This window comes from Sabethes cyaneus, chromosome 2 (genome assembly GCF_943734655.1).
Source record: "Sabethes cyaneus chromosome 2, idSabCyanKW18_F2, whole genome shotgun sequence".
In the NCBI taxonomy this organism is placed as follows: domain Eukaryota; kingdom Metazoa; phylum Arthropoda; class Insecta; order Diptera; family Culicidae; genus Sabethes; species Sabethes cyaneus.
Genome location: NC_071354.1, coordinates 73,732,161 through 73,754,031, shown reverse-complemented (window position 1 = coordinate 73,754,031; position 21,871 = coordinate 73,732,161). Strand labels below are relative to the sequence as shown.

Below are 21,871 nucleotides of genomic sequence, written 5' to 3'. Positions count from 1 at the left end.
AAGTAAAAGACGAAAAGCAAAAAAAAAGCACTTCCTCCTCACGGATGCTTCAAAACACCCATCCGCGGCGAAGAGCATGTTTATTAATAGCAATCAAGAAGCAGCCCTCAACGGTCCCGAGCGAAGAACAACCAGCATATGGACACCAAATTCATCTTCGCTCTACCCGGATGTCCCACAATCCACCATCACTACCACCACCCAACTCTTCCGACGTCTTTTCGGTCGGCCTGTCGTAAACGTTTTCTGCTTGCACTGCGTTCACGCTGGCTGTCTTTCTTGCTGCTAGTGCTGCGCCCCATTCCACCCCTGTTGGAAGGTTTTTCGCTGCTTGCTTGGATATGTTTCGCTTTTTGTTATTTTATCTGTTGCGGATGGTGACGGAGCCTGCATAGGCAGCACGATCTCGGTGTCCTCCCTTGCCTCAACCCACATATACAGCTACTGTGATCCTAGGCCGTCAATGTGTTGGTGTGTTGATTGCAAGTGGTTGCCTTCCTCGCTGCGTAAAAACGATGACGATGTTAGCGACGTGGCATGATGGTGCGTAGGAGTGCAGCGCTGCTGGGTCCCTCCCAGCCTAGTCTACTAGAACGAAAGTGCGAAGGAATGCAAGGAGCTACGACGATTGTTTCTGATTTCTAATTTAGTTTACCCTTCTTGGAAATCTGTGCCCTTTCTTGCGGTTCGCCCTGGCATGGGTATGTTTGTGAAACAGCGTCACAGTCAATGAGTGGGTTATGCGTAGGTTTTGTTTTTGATATCATTCATAATATTCTTAGATCAAGTTGATTAAGCGTGAAGAAAAAAAGGACATATTTCATATTACTATTCATGCAATCATGTATTTCTATTCAAAGATTACTGTAATATAGACAAACACGCATTTGTTGCCAAATTCGAAATTCTACTGTATTGTAAAACTGGTTTCGTTAATACATTAGTTAATAATTAAAGCCAAATTCATCAGGACTTGACATTCTTTTTTTATTTCCATTTTTTCTTTTATTTTTAAGTCACCGATGGCGGTTGTTTTTCACACCCACACTTGCGAATTGAAAACACTTGAGAATTGAAAAATTGCCTAACAGTTATTACCACGTGCAAAACAATACTCTTTGCTGGGTAACATGTGAGCGAAGATCGAACGAACTGTAAGTGCGAAAAGAAAACTGATAACAGGTTCCCTATTAATAAACTAGCTGGTGGTGTAATGGAAACGCACTCGACGTAAGATTGAGAGTTATGGGTTCAGTCCCACCTGGACAGTCAATTATTTTTTTCAGTTCTTCCAATGTTCGTTCTTCACAAAAACACATTTACTCCCTCATATAAAGCATGCATCTTTGTAGTAACTTGGAAAAATAGGATGGAAATGATGATGCAATATTAACTTTACAAAAGGCATCCAACTGAGTGACTATCGAATAAATACCACACGCTATGTCCGAAGGCAATTATTATTTAACTTTCATGCACCTCAGATTTCTCTTCACAGGATGTTAGTATTGAACATAACAATAAAAAATATTCTCGGTTTTTTTTAATTTCCTTGCACCTCTCACCCCCTTGCATGTGATCATATCCGTTATAATCTACCACGTCCGATTTCAACCAAATTTGATGGAATTGCTCATTCCGACCCCACATTAAATTTCCCAAAGTTTTGTAAGGATTGATCAATCCACCCTGCAGTGACGTTACTCCACTTTTTTCAGATTTTCAAAAAAGCTCATTTTTCACTGCATATCACATGATGTTTGGTTATAGTCGCATTGATCTTTATTCCAATCCTAGCCTCCGTTTTGTCTGGCGTGTAGCTTGCCTTCGCCATCGCAAGGTCTCTAGTGATGATGTCAAGGTCGTCTGCGCAGGCGTTGTCGAAAATCGTTGCTCTAGTTTCTATGCCCGTATGCCGGATCACGCCTTCAATAGCTAAGCAAAGCGTGAGTGCTACATTTCGCTTTCGAAATTTCACCTTTTCGTTCAAAGACTGCAATCAGCTGTTAGAGTATAGGGAATTCCGAGATGAATGCTACACTGCTCCTGACTATAACAGCTACTCCCAACTGAAGTTCGAACATACGCAATCGTCGTCGTCGTCGTCATCGTCAGCAGTACAGAGCCGGGGTGGCTCGTGCTGTTTCAAGCAGTCGTCTCCATTCAATTCGATTTTGTGCCACTCGATGTCAATTTCCCAGGCATCTCAGAGGTTGGTAACCATTTTCTACCTGGTCAAGTTATCTTGAACGTTTAGCCCCTCAGTTCCTGATACCAGTGGGATTGTTGAAAAGAACCGTTATCGTCACATGGTCATTCGACTCAATTAGCTCTGATGCATTATGCATTATCTGCCAAAGCTTGCCTCGATCGACTGTATCGTGTGCTGCTTTGAAATCAATAAAGATGTGAAGTGGGAGCACGTGTTGCTCCCGGCACTTCTGAAAGATCTGTCGGATGGTAAAAATGTTGTCTATAGTTACGCGAGTTCCCATGAAGTCCGCCCGATAATTTCCCACGAAGTCTTGAGCTATTTGGTGGCAACCGGCGTAACAGGATCTGGGACTTACCTTACCTTACCTGTTGCGGAATTCGGGAGAAGGTGGCGAAAGTGCCCCCGAAACTTAACACGTAACGTATGTCACATAACACGTATATTATCTATCCATACAAGAGAATTATGTCACCGATAACAAAACTATCTGTGAAGAATTTAATGAACATTTTACATCTGTTGGTCCAAAGTTAACCGCTAAAATAGATGTTACTCGTGGAAATCCATTACGGCATATCAACCCTGTTCCTCAGTCAATCTTTTTGCAGTCATCGTCTGAAAATGAGATAGTGTTTTTGATAAACGAGCTGAAATCCAACAAAAGCCAGGGTCCTGACAATATCTCCGCAAAAATAATCAAAAGTAATCTTGTTAATTTCTCGCGAATCCTGTCTGAATCATTCAACCTGATTATCGAAACACGTCCATCTCCAGATTGTCTTAAAACTGCCAAAGTGGTACCAATATTCAAATCAGGAGACTCAAGCCAAGTCGACAACTATCGGTCCATATCAACCTAGTCAGTTTTCAATAAAATATTTGAACGGAGCCTTTCTCCGAAAACCCGTGCTGAAATCGCGGCTAACTCGCTGACAGACGAACAACGTTACGCGCAGTATCCTGCAAGTCGTAAGGGCCTGCACAGTGTCGTCCTGAAAGTAAAAACAAGTTAGATTAAAACTTCTCGGTCGGTAGTTTCTACAGCTGACTGAGGAAGTGGCATAATTTGTGTGTCTAAAAATAACCCAAAACCAGATACGTCGCTACATTAATAAGGTTACGCAGTCTCCTTTTGTCCAGCGCCTCTATGGTTCAAAGGCACAAGTACCAGCGAGCCACACGCCCTGGCGGGTGTTGTGGGCTCGAATCCGGTTATAATCTCTGATTATAGCTTGGTTCGACCCATGCACTTTCCAGCATTGGACAAAAAGTAGCAGTCACAACGACAACTTGTTAAGCGTAGCTACTCGACGTGCTGCTGGAGCCAAAGATGCTGATAAGCGTAGCTACGTATCACGTGCTGCTCGAGCCAAAGATGCTGATAAGCGTAGCTACGTATCACCCCCCCTCCTTACCTTTCCACCCTTTCCCAATTCATTACTTTCCCCTACCGTCCCTTCATCAATTGTAGAACCACTGTTCCAAAAAAAAATTCGTAAATATGTTTGACCGCATTTCAAGATCAAGACTAAAAACTCGAGGTTGGTCTATTGTCAGAGAATATTAAGTACAGTAGTTCCGCAAGGGAGCAACATTGGCCCTTTACTTTTCCTCAATGATCTTAGTAAAATAAACCTTACTGGGACAACTAGGTTATTTGCTGATGATATAGCCATATTTTACCTTCACATGAAGTTGAATGTCATCATTTCAGACATGAAACAGGATCTACAACTGCTTCAGGAGTACTTTTCTACTAATCTTCTGTCATTAAATTAAAAAAAAAACTAGGTTCATGATCTTTCGATCACCTAGGAAAATTCTTCTACAGGTACCAGTATTGGCTATTGGAACTGATTTTGCTGATAGAATCGAATAATTTAAATATTTGGGTGCATATCTAGATTCCACTTTATCTTGGGATAATCACATCGATAAAGTTGCAAGCAAGATATCTTCTATATGCGGAATACTAAGACGTGTTAGATATTTTTTGCTCGAAAATCTGTGCTTTACTTTTATTTTGCACACAATCACTTTCATCTGAACTACTCGATCATATCATGGGGTAGGGCTTCAAAATTGAAAAAAAAATCAAATATTGCAGATCCGATGCCCTAAAATAATCTTTAAGTTACCGTTTTTATATCCGTCAATTCAATTATACACTAATCTTCCTCATGCAATACTACCAATTCTTGGGTTGTGTGAAGAACAAACGTTGCTAAGTAGAATCAACAATCTTTGTCGGTCTTTATGGACAGGAATATTTGATCTGCGTATACGGAATGACTACTTTGTATTATGAAGGTAGGAAGATTGTTGCTCACTGGTACAAAAAGCAGTGGACCTAGTTTACAGGCTTGTGGCACACAAGTGCCCGACTACAAAATTTTATTATCTTGTTGTAATTTTTATATAAATATGATTTTTCCAATGCTGGATAATTATTGAGGATAACAAAAAAATGTGATATAAAGCTGAACAAAAAGCAGTTAATTTAAAAAAAATGAAAATTGTAAAACAAAACTCACATTACTCGAACAAGGTTGAGTAAAATTATATCCAATTTAAGACAAACTTGGACTAACATTTGGTCATTTGAGTAAAAGATTGCTTTTATACAAACAGATGAAGTATCTTAAGCTCCAGTAGAGTTATTATTTGTATGGAACATCATAATTAGTAGTTTATTGTCGGAGTAGTATTTTACACGCAGAGTATCAGAATGATGGCAGGAAAATGAAAATAGAAATGGTGATGCACGGCAGTCGCCGTAGCATCTTCAATTCACAGATTACTGCATTCGATGGTGGCGCATTGTAATTCTCAAATTTTAATGTCCAACCAGTAATATACGTTTGGAGGAACTGGCAATAACATTCTATTTGTCATTCGTAATTCCATTTGAAAGTTTTCGACCCATAAAAATATTTTGAGCATTCTGCGAAAAATTCGGAACTTAATTGTCTACGCAAGCGTTCATTCCTTTTTTTCACCTCAAGTCCGTAGCACTAACATGAGTTTTCCGCAACAAATGAATACCACAAGCTATGTATGAAACCGCTTGAACGTTCAATCATACCGTCGTTTCTGCCGAAAAATACTTGAGCGCACATAAGAGCAACTCGAAAGCCAGCAGTCACATGTCACATGTGATGTTGACATTGAGTAAACAGCGGCCATCATCGTCGTCACTGGGCGGCTTAACAGTGGCTTCATCACACCCGTTTGCCATCAGCGGTTGTAGCCCGCTCCGTATAGGCAACATGCAATGCAACAGCAGCGGCTCCCCTTTGTGTGCGGTTATATACAACTCAGTACCGCTTCCACCCACTGCCAACGAGTCGGTAGTCACCCAACCACCCACCGCCGCTGCCACTGTTTCGACGCATTGATCGTGCGCGAAGGGTGTGGGTCACTAATTATATTTATTTTTATTTTTTCAACAAGGTGGCTCCCCTTAGCGGAAACTCTCGAAAATATGCACACGAGTATGGATATGCATACTCCGCCGTCTGAAGATCCTCAAATTTGCGAGCTGAAGCACACGAGGAGACGCGACTTCCCACTGTGTACAGTTCGGCAGCCGTTAGCTTGCTTGTTGCTGGCCTTTATGACGTCTAGTCTGGGTTTGACTGTGCAAGCCTCGTGTGATTTTGATTATAGGCATGGGGCAATGCAAAAAAGATGTCCGTTTTTGAAAACAAACATCTATCAATTCGTTTCAACTGGTTCAATCAGAAGGTGAATCAGGAGGATGTTCACAGGAATGTGCAAAATTATGTAGAACGCCGGTTTTTAACCAGCCCTAGACGTCGGCAACATTGCTGACATTGACGGTCGGTCGGCCGATCGGTCTCGCATGGGCATAGGCATAATATTTCACTCAGTCGCCTCCCCTCCCAACCAAATATAAGACAAAAAAATCACATTTATAAATCTCGCGTGTCCGTCGGTCGCGAGTCGGCGTGGCTGGACGGCTGGCTTTTACGATTGGGTCCTTGTAGTTACGTTATTGGTTTTGTGATAGAAGCTGAAAACTGGTACTTATCGGTTGATGGAGTTCGTTCCCTGTGTATCACTAAATTCCCGTGAGTTCAAACATCTATGCTTATGGTTATGTTGATTTCATTTGTTATCGTTCAATCACTGCGGTTGTGCAACGATTCGCGAAACCACCAAATGTAAATAAATCTTTCCATATGTAACCTGCTTCCCGTTTGTTAGTCGCTTTCATCCTCTCAATCTTGTTCGCTCGGCTTCGGTGGGTGGGGCACGTGTTTTTCTACCATCACGTAAGAATGTAAGAAGATGAACTGAGCTAGCACGTACTATGAAAACATTCCACAGAAGATAGACATAACTAAAGATGTGATACCAAAATGTTGTTAGTTTTGTGAATATGTTTTCTAATTTTTTTTATTTTTTCTCCTTTACAGGTGAGTTGACGGCATAAAACAGAGAAAATGGAGGTAACTTATTACAGAAATAACTAAAAGACTCCGAATGATTTTTTTTTGATTTGCTTAGAAAATGTACTCACGTTTTAATACGAAAATCTTTGCTCTACGATGCTTGGTTCCTGAGATATGAATTTTTCAAGTTGAAAGTTTTTCGTAAACCAAAATAAAATTTTTCACAATTGTGGAAAAACTTCCCCCATAAAACTTTTCCTGGATTCCGATAAAATTTGCTTATTTTGTATGCTAGAAAAGCATTGTGTTAAAATGCCACAAAAAAATTTGCTTACATTGTCATTAAGAGATTTTGTTCTACGCTGATACTTGTTTCAAGAGTTTTCTCTTGAAGTTTTCTCGGAATCCTGGCCTGGTTGCAAACGTTCCCCAAAAACTTTTATTAATTACTTTTAATGATTTAGATGGTTAGAAAAGTTGTTAACAAAATATTCTATTGGTCACATAGCTTCTTAAAATTTTGTTAGGGATAGCATTCTGTCAATAGAGAAATCTTCAGAATATAACAATAAATTAGGCATATTTTACACATTTAATGTTTTGCTTACAATTCACAATACAATTCACCATAACTGACATCCAATGCCCTCATGTAAGGCGGGCTCACAGTATAAAAATGCCACCCGAAACCAAATGGGAAACAGTTTTCTCCACTCTCCCGTGCTCGGCGTCGCCATGCTACTGGTAGGTATCGTAATCTATCGACTGGCGGCAATACGGGTTTTGGGTATGAGTCAACAAATTTCCCCGCACCCCCATCCGACTCAGTACAGACACTGGGATTGTAAGTGCAATGCGGGCTTCGAAGGCAGCTGGAGTAGGTAGAGTGAAAATTACTTGCTGGTGTGGAGTCTACCACACCAGTAGACATTTTCCATCCTCCTCCGACACTAAACAGAAGGATGTTGGTTTCTGCTCATTCAAGCATGCCTTTTTCGGTTGCCCACCCACAGCCGGTCACGGTAGTGGAGCAATCAGTGTTTGTTTGCTGTTTCCTGTTAAGTGTCGTGAAGTCATCTGAGTGCAAAAGCACTAGTTGGTTTAGAAAGGTCATGGGTAGCCACATTTAGTATCGTGACAAAATAGTTTTCCTTGTTCAAAAACAAATGCCAAAAATCTTTAAAGTAAATATTGTTACAGATGAAAGTCTTAAACTAGATCCATGTGTGGTAAATATGACATTTTCCTATGCAAGCTACAGGAACAGGTGAATTTTTCATTCGATCTATTAACTGCCCTGCCTTCTAAGCATTTCACTCCAAGATCTTTAGCTGATCGTGACAATAAAAGAACAGTGGTGCGTATATTATGACTCCCACGCTGTTTGTCCGGACAAAAATGATGGCGTTGATGATGATGACGATAGTGTGAGCGACAGCAAAATATGACGACGGTGGCAAACGGTTATGTGGAACAGTGGGTGAAATAGCGAAGCAAATAGTGATGCCGCCCACACGCCCAAAAGCCACCCACCGCCCAGGCTAAAACGTTGTGCATAGATTGCAGCCGCCCGATTCCTAGATACAAGAGGTGAGCGAGCACAGTGTAAATGGTCATCGATGCTGCCGCCGGTTCCCGACACCGACCGCCCTGAGCCGGTGGGTGTGAAAGGCAGTTGTTTTGAAGCAACAGATGTTTGTGTGCAGACTAGCAGCAGGGGTCGCAGGCGTCAACGGTTCGCTAAGCCCATCATTTCAAGTTCACAGAAATGTTCCAATCCAGTTTGCCTATCTAAACATCATGTTTGCTTGTGTTGTAGGTACTTTATCCTATGTGGTGGCGTTTTAAAATCCGACTAACTGAACGGTTATGGATATTTTATTGGCTAATTTAAAAAAGATTTAAAATATTTGGAGACACCGAGTTTATTCACTGCTATCTTTGCGAAACAAAACAAAAACATTTTTTAAACTATCTTCTTTAACAAATTTACTTTAAGGGGTCAATCCCGGCGTAGCGGTTGGCATTCACGCCGAGGACCCGGGTTCAAATCCCAACCCCGTAGAAGTCACAAATGACCTAAGCTGTTTAAGTGACTATAATCAAACAGAAAAAAATATACTTTAGTTCCTAAACCAAGCTTTCATGCGTCACATGATTTAATGTATTACAACAAATTTTCATGCAGTCATGAAATCATGCAAGATTCAGTGTTTTTGTATTAAAATTCCTACCAAATATAAATTTTCATTTCCAAATAAAAGCAAAGTGCAATGACTATTAGGTTTACACTCACCTGCAAAAAATAATGCTATTTACATGATGCTCCGGTTTACCCTTGCTTTCATGTACTTTTGACAAATTGTCCTATCCTTGGCCCGACATTACTAAAGTTGAAACGATACAAAGAAAATTAACACGACTTTTGCACAAGGATAACGCTCAAATTCGTGAATTGCTCCACTTTTCTACCTTTAAAATATCAAATTACGTTTCTGTTCTATGTTTGATTAGTATAAAATACGGGCAAAATGTTTAGCTAAGCATCTGGTTAACCAAAACCGAATTACTAATCCTTTCGTTTAACTCCTGCCATCCGATTCTGAACAGTCACTCGTTTACTTTGTTCACTTCAGTTTGTGGTAAACTGTTTCTCGTTTCTGGCAGCATTTTGGGTCTTCTTTAGGTTCCACTTTGTGGCATATCATTCCACGACCTTTGCTCCATAATGGCAGGGTGCCTTCCCGAGCAGGAGCGAAGAGCAAAATAATATCGAAATTTGTTATGGAAATCGAATAACTCATCAAAATTTGGTCTTGTTTTGGCTGACATAGTTGATAAAATAACAAAAAATAATATTTTTTGAAATGATGGTTCTACAATTGATGAAGGGACGGTAAGGGAAAGTAACGAAGGATTTTTTTTGAGAAAGGAGGGGAAAGAGTGGAAAGGAAGGGGGCGGGTAAAAGGTAGCTACGCTTAACAAGGTGTCGTTGTGACTCCTATCTTTTGTCCAATGCCAGAAGGTGCAAGGGACGAACCAAGCTATAATCTGAGATTATAACCGGATTCGAACCCATAACCCATGTCCTCACACAAAGCCTATGTAGCTTTCGCCTAGTGAGATTATTCAGAATCTTGTTGGAAGCAGTATGGTGCATTCTTGTAGTGTTTTTTGATGATGAGAAGCAAATCGTTTTTCAAAACAATATCGAAGTAATATTGAGAGTTGATTCTAACACCAGATTCAATGAACAACAATGGAACCTTGACATTTTTGAAGAAACATCCCCATACCCCATCACCCTGGAAACATTCTGGAACTTTTGAACAGCAGGTTTGTTGCGAGGTATATCAGAAAGACGTACTGCATCTATCCGACCATTTTGTTGGTTGTGGTGATCCTGTAGCCAGTGATGGCCAAATTGCGGCCCGCGGGCCGCATGTGGCCCTTTGAAATAATTCGTGCGGCCCACGGACTGATTTGAAAGATGGTGAACTTAGGAGAAAATTTTTTGATAACATAGGAGACCCTCATTTTAATCGTTATGCCTCGCGCTTGTTGTGAATCTGAATGCTTTCCGGTTTAAATTTCATGGTGATTCCTAGAAAATGGTTTTTGTTGTCGCCTATTTTACATTTTGCTATGCACAGGAATGGCCAGGATTATTGCGGCCCGCGGCATTCATGGGCGATCTGATTTGGCCCTCACCATGCCTATGCCTGGGCACCAGTAGCAGAAATATTTTTGCGTCCGAAAACAGAATTTCACAATTACCGTACCTCTTAAGCAGCTTCCAGCATCGTTCGACTTTTGGAACTTCCTGCTTTTCAGTCAAACCATGCACTCGTTGTTTTTTGTTTGGTTTTTTGTTTGTTTGTTGACTGCGAAATTCCCAGGTCATCTTACATCCAGACTTCAAAGTAGCAGATGAAATGAAACTAGAAATCTGCTTAATTGACTGCGCAAAAGAATATCCATTTTATTTGTAGTCTCTAATATTAATGACTTTTTTACACAATCCTGTAGAGCGCTGGCTTACGCTCCACACTTCGAAACATCCGTTGTCGGTTCTACCGGAACTCAAAAGTGGTCATTTGGAATTCTCTTCGAAAATATGGCAAATGACAGGATTTTTCAACACGAGCTCTTTAGTGGACATTTGGATGTATTTTAAGCAACACCACTTTGTAAATTGTGGTAATATCTTTAGATCTTCAGCGTACAATAGCTTGCAAGCCAGAGGGATCACAGAACAAACGTCATTAAAAAATATAGTAAATAGCAATGGTCTTAGGTTGCTTCCTAGTGGCACTCTAGATTAATTGCAAAAGCAGTACGACCCAGTAGAACCTAGTTTAACTGAGAGTTGTCGATTTGTTAGGTATGTCTGAAGCCAGCAGTCTTGGTTTGACAAAGCAGACAAGCTCCCAAACGGTTCAGTTTCCGAAGCAGAACTTGGCGGTGGTAAAAATTTAATAAAAAAGTAGTAATATTATATCCAAGACACGAACGCATGGATGAAGATTTTTCCCAGGTCGGTTGCTAATATGCATTTCGAGAAATTCGGTACCTAATCCTTACTGTGTCAAGCTCTCGTTAGCACAATGATGAACCTATTGCCAAATATTTTTCAGAGCCATTAGCCATTAGCTACTAATGTTCAACGAAATGAAAGCAGCGATGAATGACTATCACTGGTAATATCTGCTCACAATAATATAGTTTAATATAAAATTTCTCAATGGCCAGCTAGCTGCGAATTTCGATTAACTTTGTTTAAATATTTTTCTGCTTTCTTTATCTATTACTGAAAAACCCGGTTTAATCCACCTAGTGGAGAAAGGAACCTTTGTTATACGGTCTTACTTGCTATTTGAGATAGAAATCGACACGTTTTCGGAACATAATTCATCTATTGGTTAACGTTGCGTAATGCGTTGGTTTACATAAAAATTTTGAAAATTGAATAAGTTTACAAAATTTGAACAAAATAGGAACATTTTTAAATTTTGATAGATCCTTTTTCATGAAATTGCTGAGTAAGGATAAGTAAGTTGTTATTAATCTGAGTAAGTGCAAATAAAAGTAAGTTGTAAGAGGAAATCTTATTCTTTAACATATACATTGCCTAGTAAAGGTCTAGTTTATAGGTTTTTGAACTATGCATTATTTCCTGTAAAGCCATTCTATTTGAGTCACATCAATAAAATTTTCTTTAATAATTTTCATCAATTTTTATTAACCTTCGGTTACTCACGCTGTTGTATTTTGTACAACACGTGTAGGTTTTTCAACGCCATATTGTTATAAAGTTACAAATCGTTGTTTAACTAACGTATATTCTTCTATAAACTTATTCTGAGCAAAATGTCATAATTATTCACTGCATTAATAATTTAAATTGTGGGGAAAATAGATCAGCATAAACCGCCATCACAGAAACGAAGCAATCAGCATGCGAAGTGTACCGCAATTGACCCCAACTAGAATTTTCTTTCGTTTCTTCATATGGAAAAATGGTGTCTGTATGCAGCAAAACTAGCCAATGTAAAATGTTTAAAATGTATCCGTCTGCTGGTAGTCGAGTAATTCGTAGTCAAAATTAAGGGATTTTTTATAATCAAAGTTCTACAGTTCCTAAACAAGCAAACATAGAGGTATACTATATTTAACAAAGTTGTGTATTTTTATCATTTGTATAACTTTGTAATACATGAAAAAGTCTTAGAACAATTACAAAAAGAGCAAAAATATAAAAACTGATTTTTCAAATTCATATACAGTAAATAAGATTTTTCTATCTTAGCTGCAGAGATAGAAGGTTACTGTCTTTAGCAAAATTTCTTGTAATAATATGCTCTATAACTGCAGAACACATCAATGTGTTATATTGACACTGAAGAAAAATATTTTTTTTATTTCACTTTTAGGGGGATTAATCAAAATTTAGATTCCACCAAACGATAGAGCTTCTAATTTCAAGAAACTCTTCTAAAGGTTCGATAAACCTAAAACCAAGTTTTCCCAGTCAAAACTGTAGTGCGCACGTTTTCTTTGGTTTGGGGTTATAGTGCGCGCGAGTAACTGTGTTACAAAAGTTGGCGCGAGTGTTCGAGGGTTAATATCTTTTGACCGGTACAACCAATTCTTATGAAATTTTGCATATATATTCGTAGTGTCAAAACCTCTCGTTTGATATTAAAAAAATTGAAATTAGGTCAATTTAATTTTGGTGTGGTGTATACGGTTGCTCATAACTTTCAAATTAAACGTCCAATCAAAAAATCATTCAATAGTGATCTATTAGGATATATTATCTTTCAAATGAAACTAATAGCGCATAAATCGGTTTGGCCATCTCTATGAAACAGGCGATAATTATTACCTTGTCAAAACAGGTTTTTTAAGCATAACTTCCAAACTAATTATTTGTTTTCAATTAAAAATTCCTGAATAATTTAGCTTTAATAATGGCTTTCATTTGATACTAAGATCGTTGAAATCGGTCATGTGGTTCTGGAGAAACCCGTGTCACGTATTTTTCACATTTTTGCTTATAACTTCTGAACGAAACCTCGTGTCACGAAACAACTCAATAGTGATCTACTGGACAATAATACCTTTCAAACAAAAGTAATAGCGAACGATTCGGTTCAGCCATCTCTGAGAAACAGGCGATAGAAAAAATCATTACTTACACACACACACACACACACACACACACACACACACACACACACACACACACACACACACACACACACACACACACACACACACACACACACACACACACACACACACACACACAGACATTGCTCAAATCGTCGAACCCTATCGATTGGTATATGTGACTTGGCCCTCCGGGCCTCGGATCAATTTCGTGTTTTTCGACCAATTTTTAAACCTTTGTTATAGTATAACAAAGGTAAAAAGGCTATGACCAGTATATTACATTTGAAATCATGTCTTTTTGGAAAAATTGAGTGTTAGAATACTCACAGATTATGTTTTCTTGTCAAAAGAAATTTATGTGAATGTTACTTTAGATACCACAACTAGGCTAGCAATGAAAACACCTAGTTTAAATTTAAGATGCTCGAGGCTCTAATAACAGCTTCCTGTACATAATACGAAATTCAAATCCATATACTTAATACACTTAATCAATGACTCTAATGAAACGACCAAAAGTTATAACCAAAGGTTTTCCGGGTATCTGTTGCTTACGACAACAAGCCGTACTGCTTACATTTCTACGCTTTCAACTACATCAAACACTTCGTGGGGACATTCGGTCAGGCACAAGCAGGCAACCACCCACTAACAGATAGAAACCTGTAGCACGTGCAGGTACCGTGTAGGGCGACCAAATAGTTGCATATCTCCTATACATACCGCCGCATGCCACTCGAACTCTATCTTACTATAGCTTCCGACGGACGTGAGAGGCGAATAATGGGAGGAGGGGTAATTTTTTCATCACAGTATGAGTGCCTCATCCGTTCAGTCACCAAATGCCGTACCCTGCCGTAACTGATAATGATGATAAAGCCGACAATACTGTTGGTGGCGATGATGGAGCTGTCATCGGCAGAAACCTCCCGAACTGGGGCGTGAGGTTTCCACGCGTAGGGTGGTATTCCACGTGGACTTTGTGTTTGTTTAGCAGCAGCGGCGTAATAGAAGCTGCTTTGTTGGAGGGTAATGTACATGAACACGAAGCTCCCAGCAAACCGTGCTTGGGTGGTGTTTTGCAAAAGTTATGAATGAAAATCCCCCATGCCTACGGAATGAGCAAAACCGTGTTTTCCGCTCCGTGTTATCACTTTTGAGTGACTGACCTTCACGTAGGGGTGTGATTACAGCAAGCCGTAAAGCTTTTTTTTTGTTTTTTTGGTAGATACAAAAGAAGCGCATTTGTTTGTTTATTATTAAAACATGAATTCCAATTTCACCGACATTGCTAATTAACCTGTTGGGTGTTTTCCTATTTCTTTCAGAAAATTGCCAACTTGATTGGCTAATAAATAAACACAGCGTGCGATGACCACGCTTATCCCAACGTCGCAACCCACCGGGGTTGAGACGTACGAGGACATGTTCAAAGAAATCACTCGTAAATTATACGGAGAAGAATCTGCACATGGTCTATATCCGCACAACACCCAGGTGGTGCAAGTAGCCCAGCTAGGATCTGGAGCTACGGCGGCTCCAGAGGGTGGTGAACGCTCCTTTACAACGTTAGTGTCGGATCGTAGTCTAACGCAAATCGATTACGAAACCCCTACAGTGAGCGATCAACAACAGCAAGGCGTTGCTGGTCAACAAGCACAATCACAGCAGCAACCGCCAGGTGGTACCTTTAAAACAGAGGATCATCTAACGACGGCTTTTGGATTGGCCGCCCTTATGCAGAATGGGTTTCCGCCCCCAGGTGCCATACTAAACCCGGTCAATTTCCCGGTTAGCACATCAGCGAAAACGAGCACAAGTGAGTTTGAACTAGGTACCCAATTAGTAGACATTGCAGTATCGGCACTATGCATGTGACCCGTTCTTTGTTGTGAAAAATTCAAACACATCATTGAGCAAAGTTTTTTTCTCCATGATGTTGCCAATTTATCACAACAATTTATTTTTTTGTAGATAAAATTCTAATTGACTTTATATTTGACTTTCTCTGCAGATATCACAACTGCCAACACCTCTGATGATCGTTGGCAGCAGACTCAACAACAAAGCACTCCTCAGGAGCAACCTGGTGACCAAATTTGGAACACCGGCAAACATTCCTCGTCGTCATCGTTCTCGCAAAAGCCATTCAAGAAACCCAAAGTGGAGCCACAGGATAACTCGCCCACTACAAACGGTGCCAGTACGTTGAACATTCCCCAAGCTGGAACGGATAAGAAAGGCAACTTCACTGCGGCAGCAGCCGTAGGAGCGGCAACAGGCAAACGCTACAGCTGTACTTCTTGCCCATACACTACTGATCGCCGGGATCTGTTTACACGCCATGAAAATATTCACAAGGAAGAAAAGCCATTCCATTGTTACGCTTGCCTCAAACAGTTCAATCGGGCGGATCACGTGAAGAAGCATTTCCTTAGAATGCATCGCGACATGGAGTACGAGATTGCCAAAACTAGGCGCACAGTAAGCACGAAAAGTTACTACAATAACGGTACCAATACTAGCGGAATTGTGCCGACAGTGTCCGCTCCTGCTCCAACTCCTGTGGTTTCTCAACCACAAACTATCCAAGCCAACACACTAAACATTCCGCAGGCTGCTTTCCCAACACAGATAACCATTCCCTCCCATCACGTAACCATCGAACATTCCACCGTCAATACCTCCACCATCACCACGCTGAACGGTGCCATACATCATGTCACACAGCACCAAAACCAACAGCAACAGCAAGCCCCAACACTGCAACACCAACAGCAGCAGCAGCAACCACAACAGACGACACAAATCATCGTGGCTCCACCGATAGTTGCCATCAAGCAGGAGAAAGGAACTGCCATCGTAACGAATAACAACAGCAACATTGTCAACAGTAGCATCAACAGCAGTAACACTAGCAACATGGTTGATGAAAAACCATTCGCCAAGAAGGGTAAAAGCGAGAAACGATTCACCTGCTGCTATTGTCCCTGGTCCGGTGAGTATATCTTGATATTTTTTACTAAAATATAACACAACAATTATTTAAAAACAAATGAATTGCAAATTGGCTGTGATAAGAAGTGGAAGACTGACAGGTCAAAACTCAGGTTTTAAAATTTGTCCAGAAAACTCCCGTTGAACTTTCATGATTTTCTGTACATCACATGCTTCAAAAACGCAACTTTCTTTAAGTCTGCGACCTTGATAATTTTTTAAAGCATAAAATCTATTCATCAAATATTTTACTTAACCAGAGCTGTGGCCAAATTGATTGTGCTATCAATCAAATAATAAATTTGTTCATGTTACTTATTTTTACTGACCTTTATCGATCCAGCGCCAAGTAAATTATAGTTCTCCGATATCGTGGGTCTTGGACAGCCATTCTCCGATCGTCTCAAACACTAATTAATCAGGCACTCTCCTGAACATGTTTGAGGTCTGCCCCAGTGTCGACTGCCCTTTCTGGTTATTTGCTGAAGCTGGTTTGGCGACGTTTTCATCAAACATTCTGGCCAGTGCAGTGCAACCTGTCACGTTATATTACTTCACTATCCGAACCTTCTTTCTTGGTCCACACGTAAGCCTCCAAGTATTCGTCGATCAGCTTTCCGGTATGTATTGTCTGTCAGACGTAGGACCGACGCAAGTAAGGCGTCCGATTGCATCAGCACAACTTCTGTCGGATAATTCTTGCAGGTTGCCTTCAGAGTTCTTGCTTCATGTCTTTAGAATAGATGATTACCTTTATGATCAAAGTACAATATAACACTAGCTTAATGTGAGTTTACCAACGACTGTGATTCAGTTATATAGATATGTCCATAGAAGTCCTAATTTGAAGCTGTCATTCGTCATAATTGACTTCGCATTGCATATTGTTGTCACATCCCATAAGATATTAGACTCCCAATTATTTTCCATCCTTCTCCACCTCAGGACTAATCCTAGTAGCAACCCTACGTTTCCTGCCAGCAATAATGTACTATGATTTAGCAGGGTTGATAATGAGCCCCTACCTCACTTCTTTTCTTTTAAATGGGTCTCTTTCACAGTCCTACAGAAAATTCCAATAATATTGATGTCACTCATAGGTACTGTTTGCACTTTTTGGCAACACAACATGCACGAGGCATTACGATCAAATTAAATGCCCTCTCAGTCATTAAAAAACGTACCTTGAAATTTCCCGCGACTCGCACGGACTTCCCTAAAAGGGCCGCAGTTTGACCATCAAACGATTGTTAAAAAGTATCTAAGGTCTGACTGTTTTTTTCGTACGTATGATTGTGATCCTTCTACCGTCATTCGATTCAGTTTCATAGGACGACCGTATTCAAACATTTTCTGCTACAGATTATTTCGTTTAATTGGTTCGTATGCTGCTGCTGCCTTGAAATTGATAAACAAATTACACGTTCTACGCTTGCACGGCGACCGCTTTAAAACTCAGCTTAGTTTTGTTGCCGACAAAACTTCTACTAATAAGCTAAATTTGATTGATAGAATACGGATAAACACTTTAAATGAAGAATTGAGCAAAGTAATTCCTGAATAGTTACTCAGCCTCTTTGTATGTGAAATGTGCACTGTTGGGCACAATTTCGCTAAATCGCTTATTAGCGACGCTAAACTCTGATTAGCGAGTTAGCGTTTTCACTAAATTTGGAGTGCGTTAGTGAAACCGTTAGCGTCGCTAAAAATAAACCCTTGAAATCGCTAATCGCTAAAGTTGCATGAAAACTGGAAAATTATTCAAACTTTTCCTCGCAGTTTTTTATATTGCTATGGTCAGAAATAATGTCACATACACCTACACGTAATCATTAACAAGTTTTTATGCGGTTGAACCATCAAAAATATAGTATTAGGTACTGTCTGGCGAATGACAAATGGAGAATGGGGCAAATGACAGATCATGATATACCGAGAGTTCCACTCATCTTTTCCGAACAGGTTATATTCAAACGAGTTCTGGTTGAATCTTAATTTGATTTCTAGCAATATATAATAACCTAAGAAACAGAACTGATAAAGTATGCAATATGGAGCCGAAACATGATAATCCATCTGTTTCTGGAAAACAGATACATACACTCAAAATAATCTGCACATAACTAATGGAAAATTTCCATATGAAAATCCTTATGATTATTATGTGCCACATATAAACACAATCCGCCCAGAAGTACACATGAAAATTATATGCATATGAATAGTATGTGCAAATTTTAAAGGTAAATTTTAAAAACACATAAATGGTAACTGTTTGGCACATAAAGTTCATTTCTAAGTTTCTTTCTTTAAGAACAGCAATACAAGTTGTGGTGATGATGATAACATACGACGTGACGTATGATAACATAAAAAATGAACAAATTACGGACGGCGATGAAAAAAACAGCAAAAGATAATTCAAGGGAATAGATTTTCCTCAAATGCTACATCTATCTTAATAGACTTCGACTATAAATGCCTCGACGCCCTGTCGGTCGGCCGACAGAAGATATCCGGAACCTTAGTCATGACCTATGAAACGATAGATGTCGGCATTTGTTCGGCCCTTTCGTGGCGTAGGCGTTCAACTGCTTCTCCGTTTTGGTAACGAAATTATTCGAAACCTTGAGTTTGAGGTTTGCCCAAAAATGATCTATTGTTGGCAGCTGTGGAACGCTGAGACGCTTGGCTTGAATGGATTTTTAAATAGTCGTCACTGATTTTTGTGTTTCAAAAGAAGATTATATGCTCAAAATTATAATTTTGTTCTTGAACATGAACATTCAGAGCATTTTTTTCTGTTTATCGAAACACAAAGAATACATTTTCAACTTTTTTCGGCTTTTAAAATCTAAATAATACCTACTATTTAAACTTTAAACCCTGCAGTAATTATAAAAAAATACATTTCTACGCGAAATTTATTCACAAAAAAATATAATACACAATGATTGCCAAATCCACAGTTTTATTTCCTTCCTTTGCATGATGAACCATTACGCGTACCGGACGGTTTCTTCTTACGCTTCTTTCCACAACAGCCAACTCGTTGGGAACCTCGTTCCACGGCTTGTTTCAGAATTGGCGCATCACTAGCGCATCCGCTGCAGCCAGCTCCTCCGGCACCGCAGGCGGTTGCATTTTTTGTTTCGAAATGTTTGCACTGTTTCAAAGGGCAGTTGCAGGTTGTCTTTCCTAAAGCACGAGTAGAACATTCTCCACCATCGCCACGAGCCGAGCTGGGACCCGCTTTACTCCCAAAATTACCATGTCCATGAAGCGGACATTGGCCTTTACAGCTGTCGTAGAGAACACGGTCACTAGCGGCCATACGCATTAAGATTTCACTTGAAGTATCATCACCTATGCCGGAGTGCTTCAGTAAAATTTGCTCTATGAGAGTTTCAGATTCTTGCGATGACCTCGGTGTCTCACTAGATCGTTTCTGTTGATGAAAGTGTCGATTACGGCTTTCACAACTGGGGACAGTGCTGTGAAAACTTCTACAGGGCTGTGTGAATGGGATAGAATGGGTCGATTGCGGTTGGTATTGTGTAGCATCAGTAATCATAGTCCGTGGGAAAAACGGGATGGATTGGGTTCCAACACATTTTTCTGCAAAAAATTCATCCTCCTCTTCTGCCGGGAAGGATGTTTGCTGTCCCTTATTGGCATGTGGACAACTACGTTGTTGGATTGATAACGTGTCATGGTGACTAACCAAGGAATCAGAGTCTGTTTCCTGTTGGTAAATTTGCAGCTTGCGTTTCAAATCTGCCACCAGCTTGCGCAATCGCTCTTTATCTGGATAACTCGAATGTTCGTAATATTTGTTACAAATTCTGTTTATGTTACAGTCTGAGTAGTCGCGTGAGGTTACAATTTCCCGCGATAAATGGTACAGAAATTTTGATAGGTCACGCTCGGCATCCATCCTAGAAAATGAAGTTTTAATCATACGACTTTGGGTAATATTGAAAAAAAAACTCACAAAGTTAAAATAAGTTTTATAACAATTTGGAATGTCTATAGATTTTGGACGATAAAAAATTTTGATCGAAATTAGAAATCTCTCCATTGCTGAAGAGAAAGAATGATTTTTCCACAATTTGAAACACAGCCTACTTGCTTGCTTATGATATTCGAACTCCGATCCGAAACATTTCTGGTTATTGTATCACACTATGTCAGAGAAAATTTTGTTATGATCTATTATAGTTTTTCATGTTTTGAATTCCATACTCCATGTGTTACGTATAAATGCTATAACTTTTTTCTAACCCTTCAACAGGTGCTGATAACTGGGGCCTGAAACGCCATCTGAACACCCACACGAAACCGTTTGTCTGTATGCTTTGCGACTACAAGGCAGCACGCTCGGAACGCCTGGCGACGCACGTGTTCAAGGTACACAACAAGAAAGCCTGCAACAAATGCAACTATTTCGCCGAAGATCAAGAGCAACTGAACGCACATCAACTGGAGGTCCAGTAAGTACCATTGTCATCTTCTTGTTCTAGCAATAACTAGGGAAAACTAAACGAATACTTATTATTGAAAATTTGTAAAAATGAATAGCCCAAATGATTCGACCACTAAGCCACCGAAAGCTACCGGTGGAAGTACGAATGATACTTCCGTGGGTGGAACCACTTCCTCTGGTGTAACGGGGAATGTTTTGAGGAATTTAGGCAACACACTCGTTCCGAATAACCTGCACGGCAATACGAGTGGAAACTCGTTCGGGTGAGCAGAGTTTTGTTGCTGCACTGTTCTAGTAGTTGCTAGTCATTTTCTATGTCACTCCCACATTTTGTTCAGATGAAATTTATTTTAAATTCTTATCAATTCGTAGTTGGATTTGTTTGGTTTCGTAGTTTAGCTGCCGCCTTGTTTTGTTGCCGTTCTCTGTGTGATTTCCAGGTCTGCCCTTGTTTCGAAATTTTTTCCATCAAGTGTGTCTCCTGCCAACCTCTAACCAAATTAATAATTAAAGAAACGGTTCCCAATCTCTTTGAAAAACCACGCTGCCCTCTGAAATCGATGACGGCTGCATCGGACCTTCAACTCCTTCATCAGAAGCACCAGCAACACTAACATCTACCATACGACCGCCATAACTACCAGCACGAGCAGCGGCATTACCGGGAATATTCTGACCAACAGCAACGCATCCAATCTGATCGACACGATCAACCAGCATTTGGCATCAACGTCTGGTGCTGCTGGCTCGGGAAACGGATTGGGTGGAGGGGTTGGACTGGCGGCGACCCCTCAACACCACAACCCCCACCACCAGCAACAACAGTTACAGCAGCAGCAGCCACAACATCAGCCGCAGCAGGCACAGCAGCTTCATCTGCAACAACAACAGCAGCAGCAGCAACAACAGCATCCTCAAACCAACCATCATTGGATAGCAAAAGTGAATCGGAAGCGAGGAGCTGAGCTTCTCTTCAGCTATCTGGAGGCAGACGGAAGTGACTCGGAAGATTATGCCCGGTAATACGCTAGTTCCTCCGTATTGCTTTCCCGTTACAGATTGGAGTGTTTTTTGTC

At 40.2% G+C, this 21,871-nt stretch overlaps 1 protein-coding gene and 1 non-coding gene across 2 annotated transcripts in view; both read left to right on the top strand.

The window, feature by feature from the left end:
- The window catches only part of LOC128734188 (uncharacterized), a 34,376-nt gene that overhangs the window by 6,524 nt on the left and 5,981 nt on the right, over positions 1-21,871 (top strand). Inside the window, exons 2-4 of the mRNA XM_053828247.1 lie at positions 14,641-15,131; positions 15,327-16,310; positions 20,604-20,802. Of these exons, the coding sequence (XP_053684222.1) occupies positions 14,684-15,131; positions 15,327-16,310; positions 20,604-20,802 (1,631 nt within the window). The 5' untranslated portion in view covers positions 14,641-14,683. The remainder of the gene's footprint in view (positions 1-14,640; positions 15,132-15,326; positions 16,311-20,603; positions 20,803-21,871) is intronic.
- On the top strand, positions 8,996-9,103 carry LOC128739027 (U6 spliceosomal RNA). The gene has a single exon (XR_008412168.1). It is a non-coding gene; the product is annotated as a U6 spliceosomal RNA (small nuclear RNA).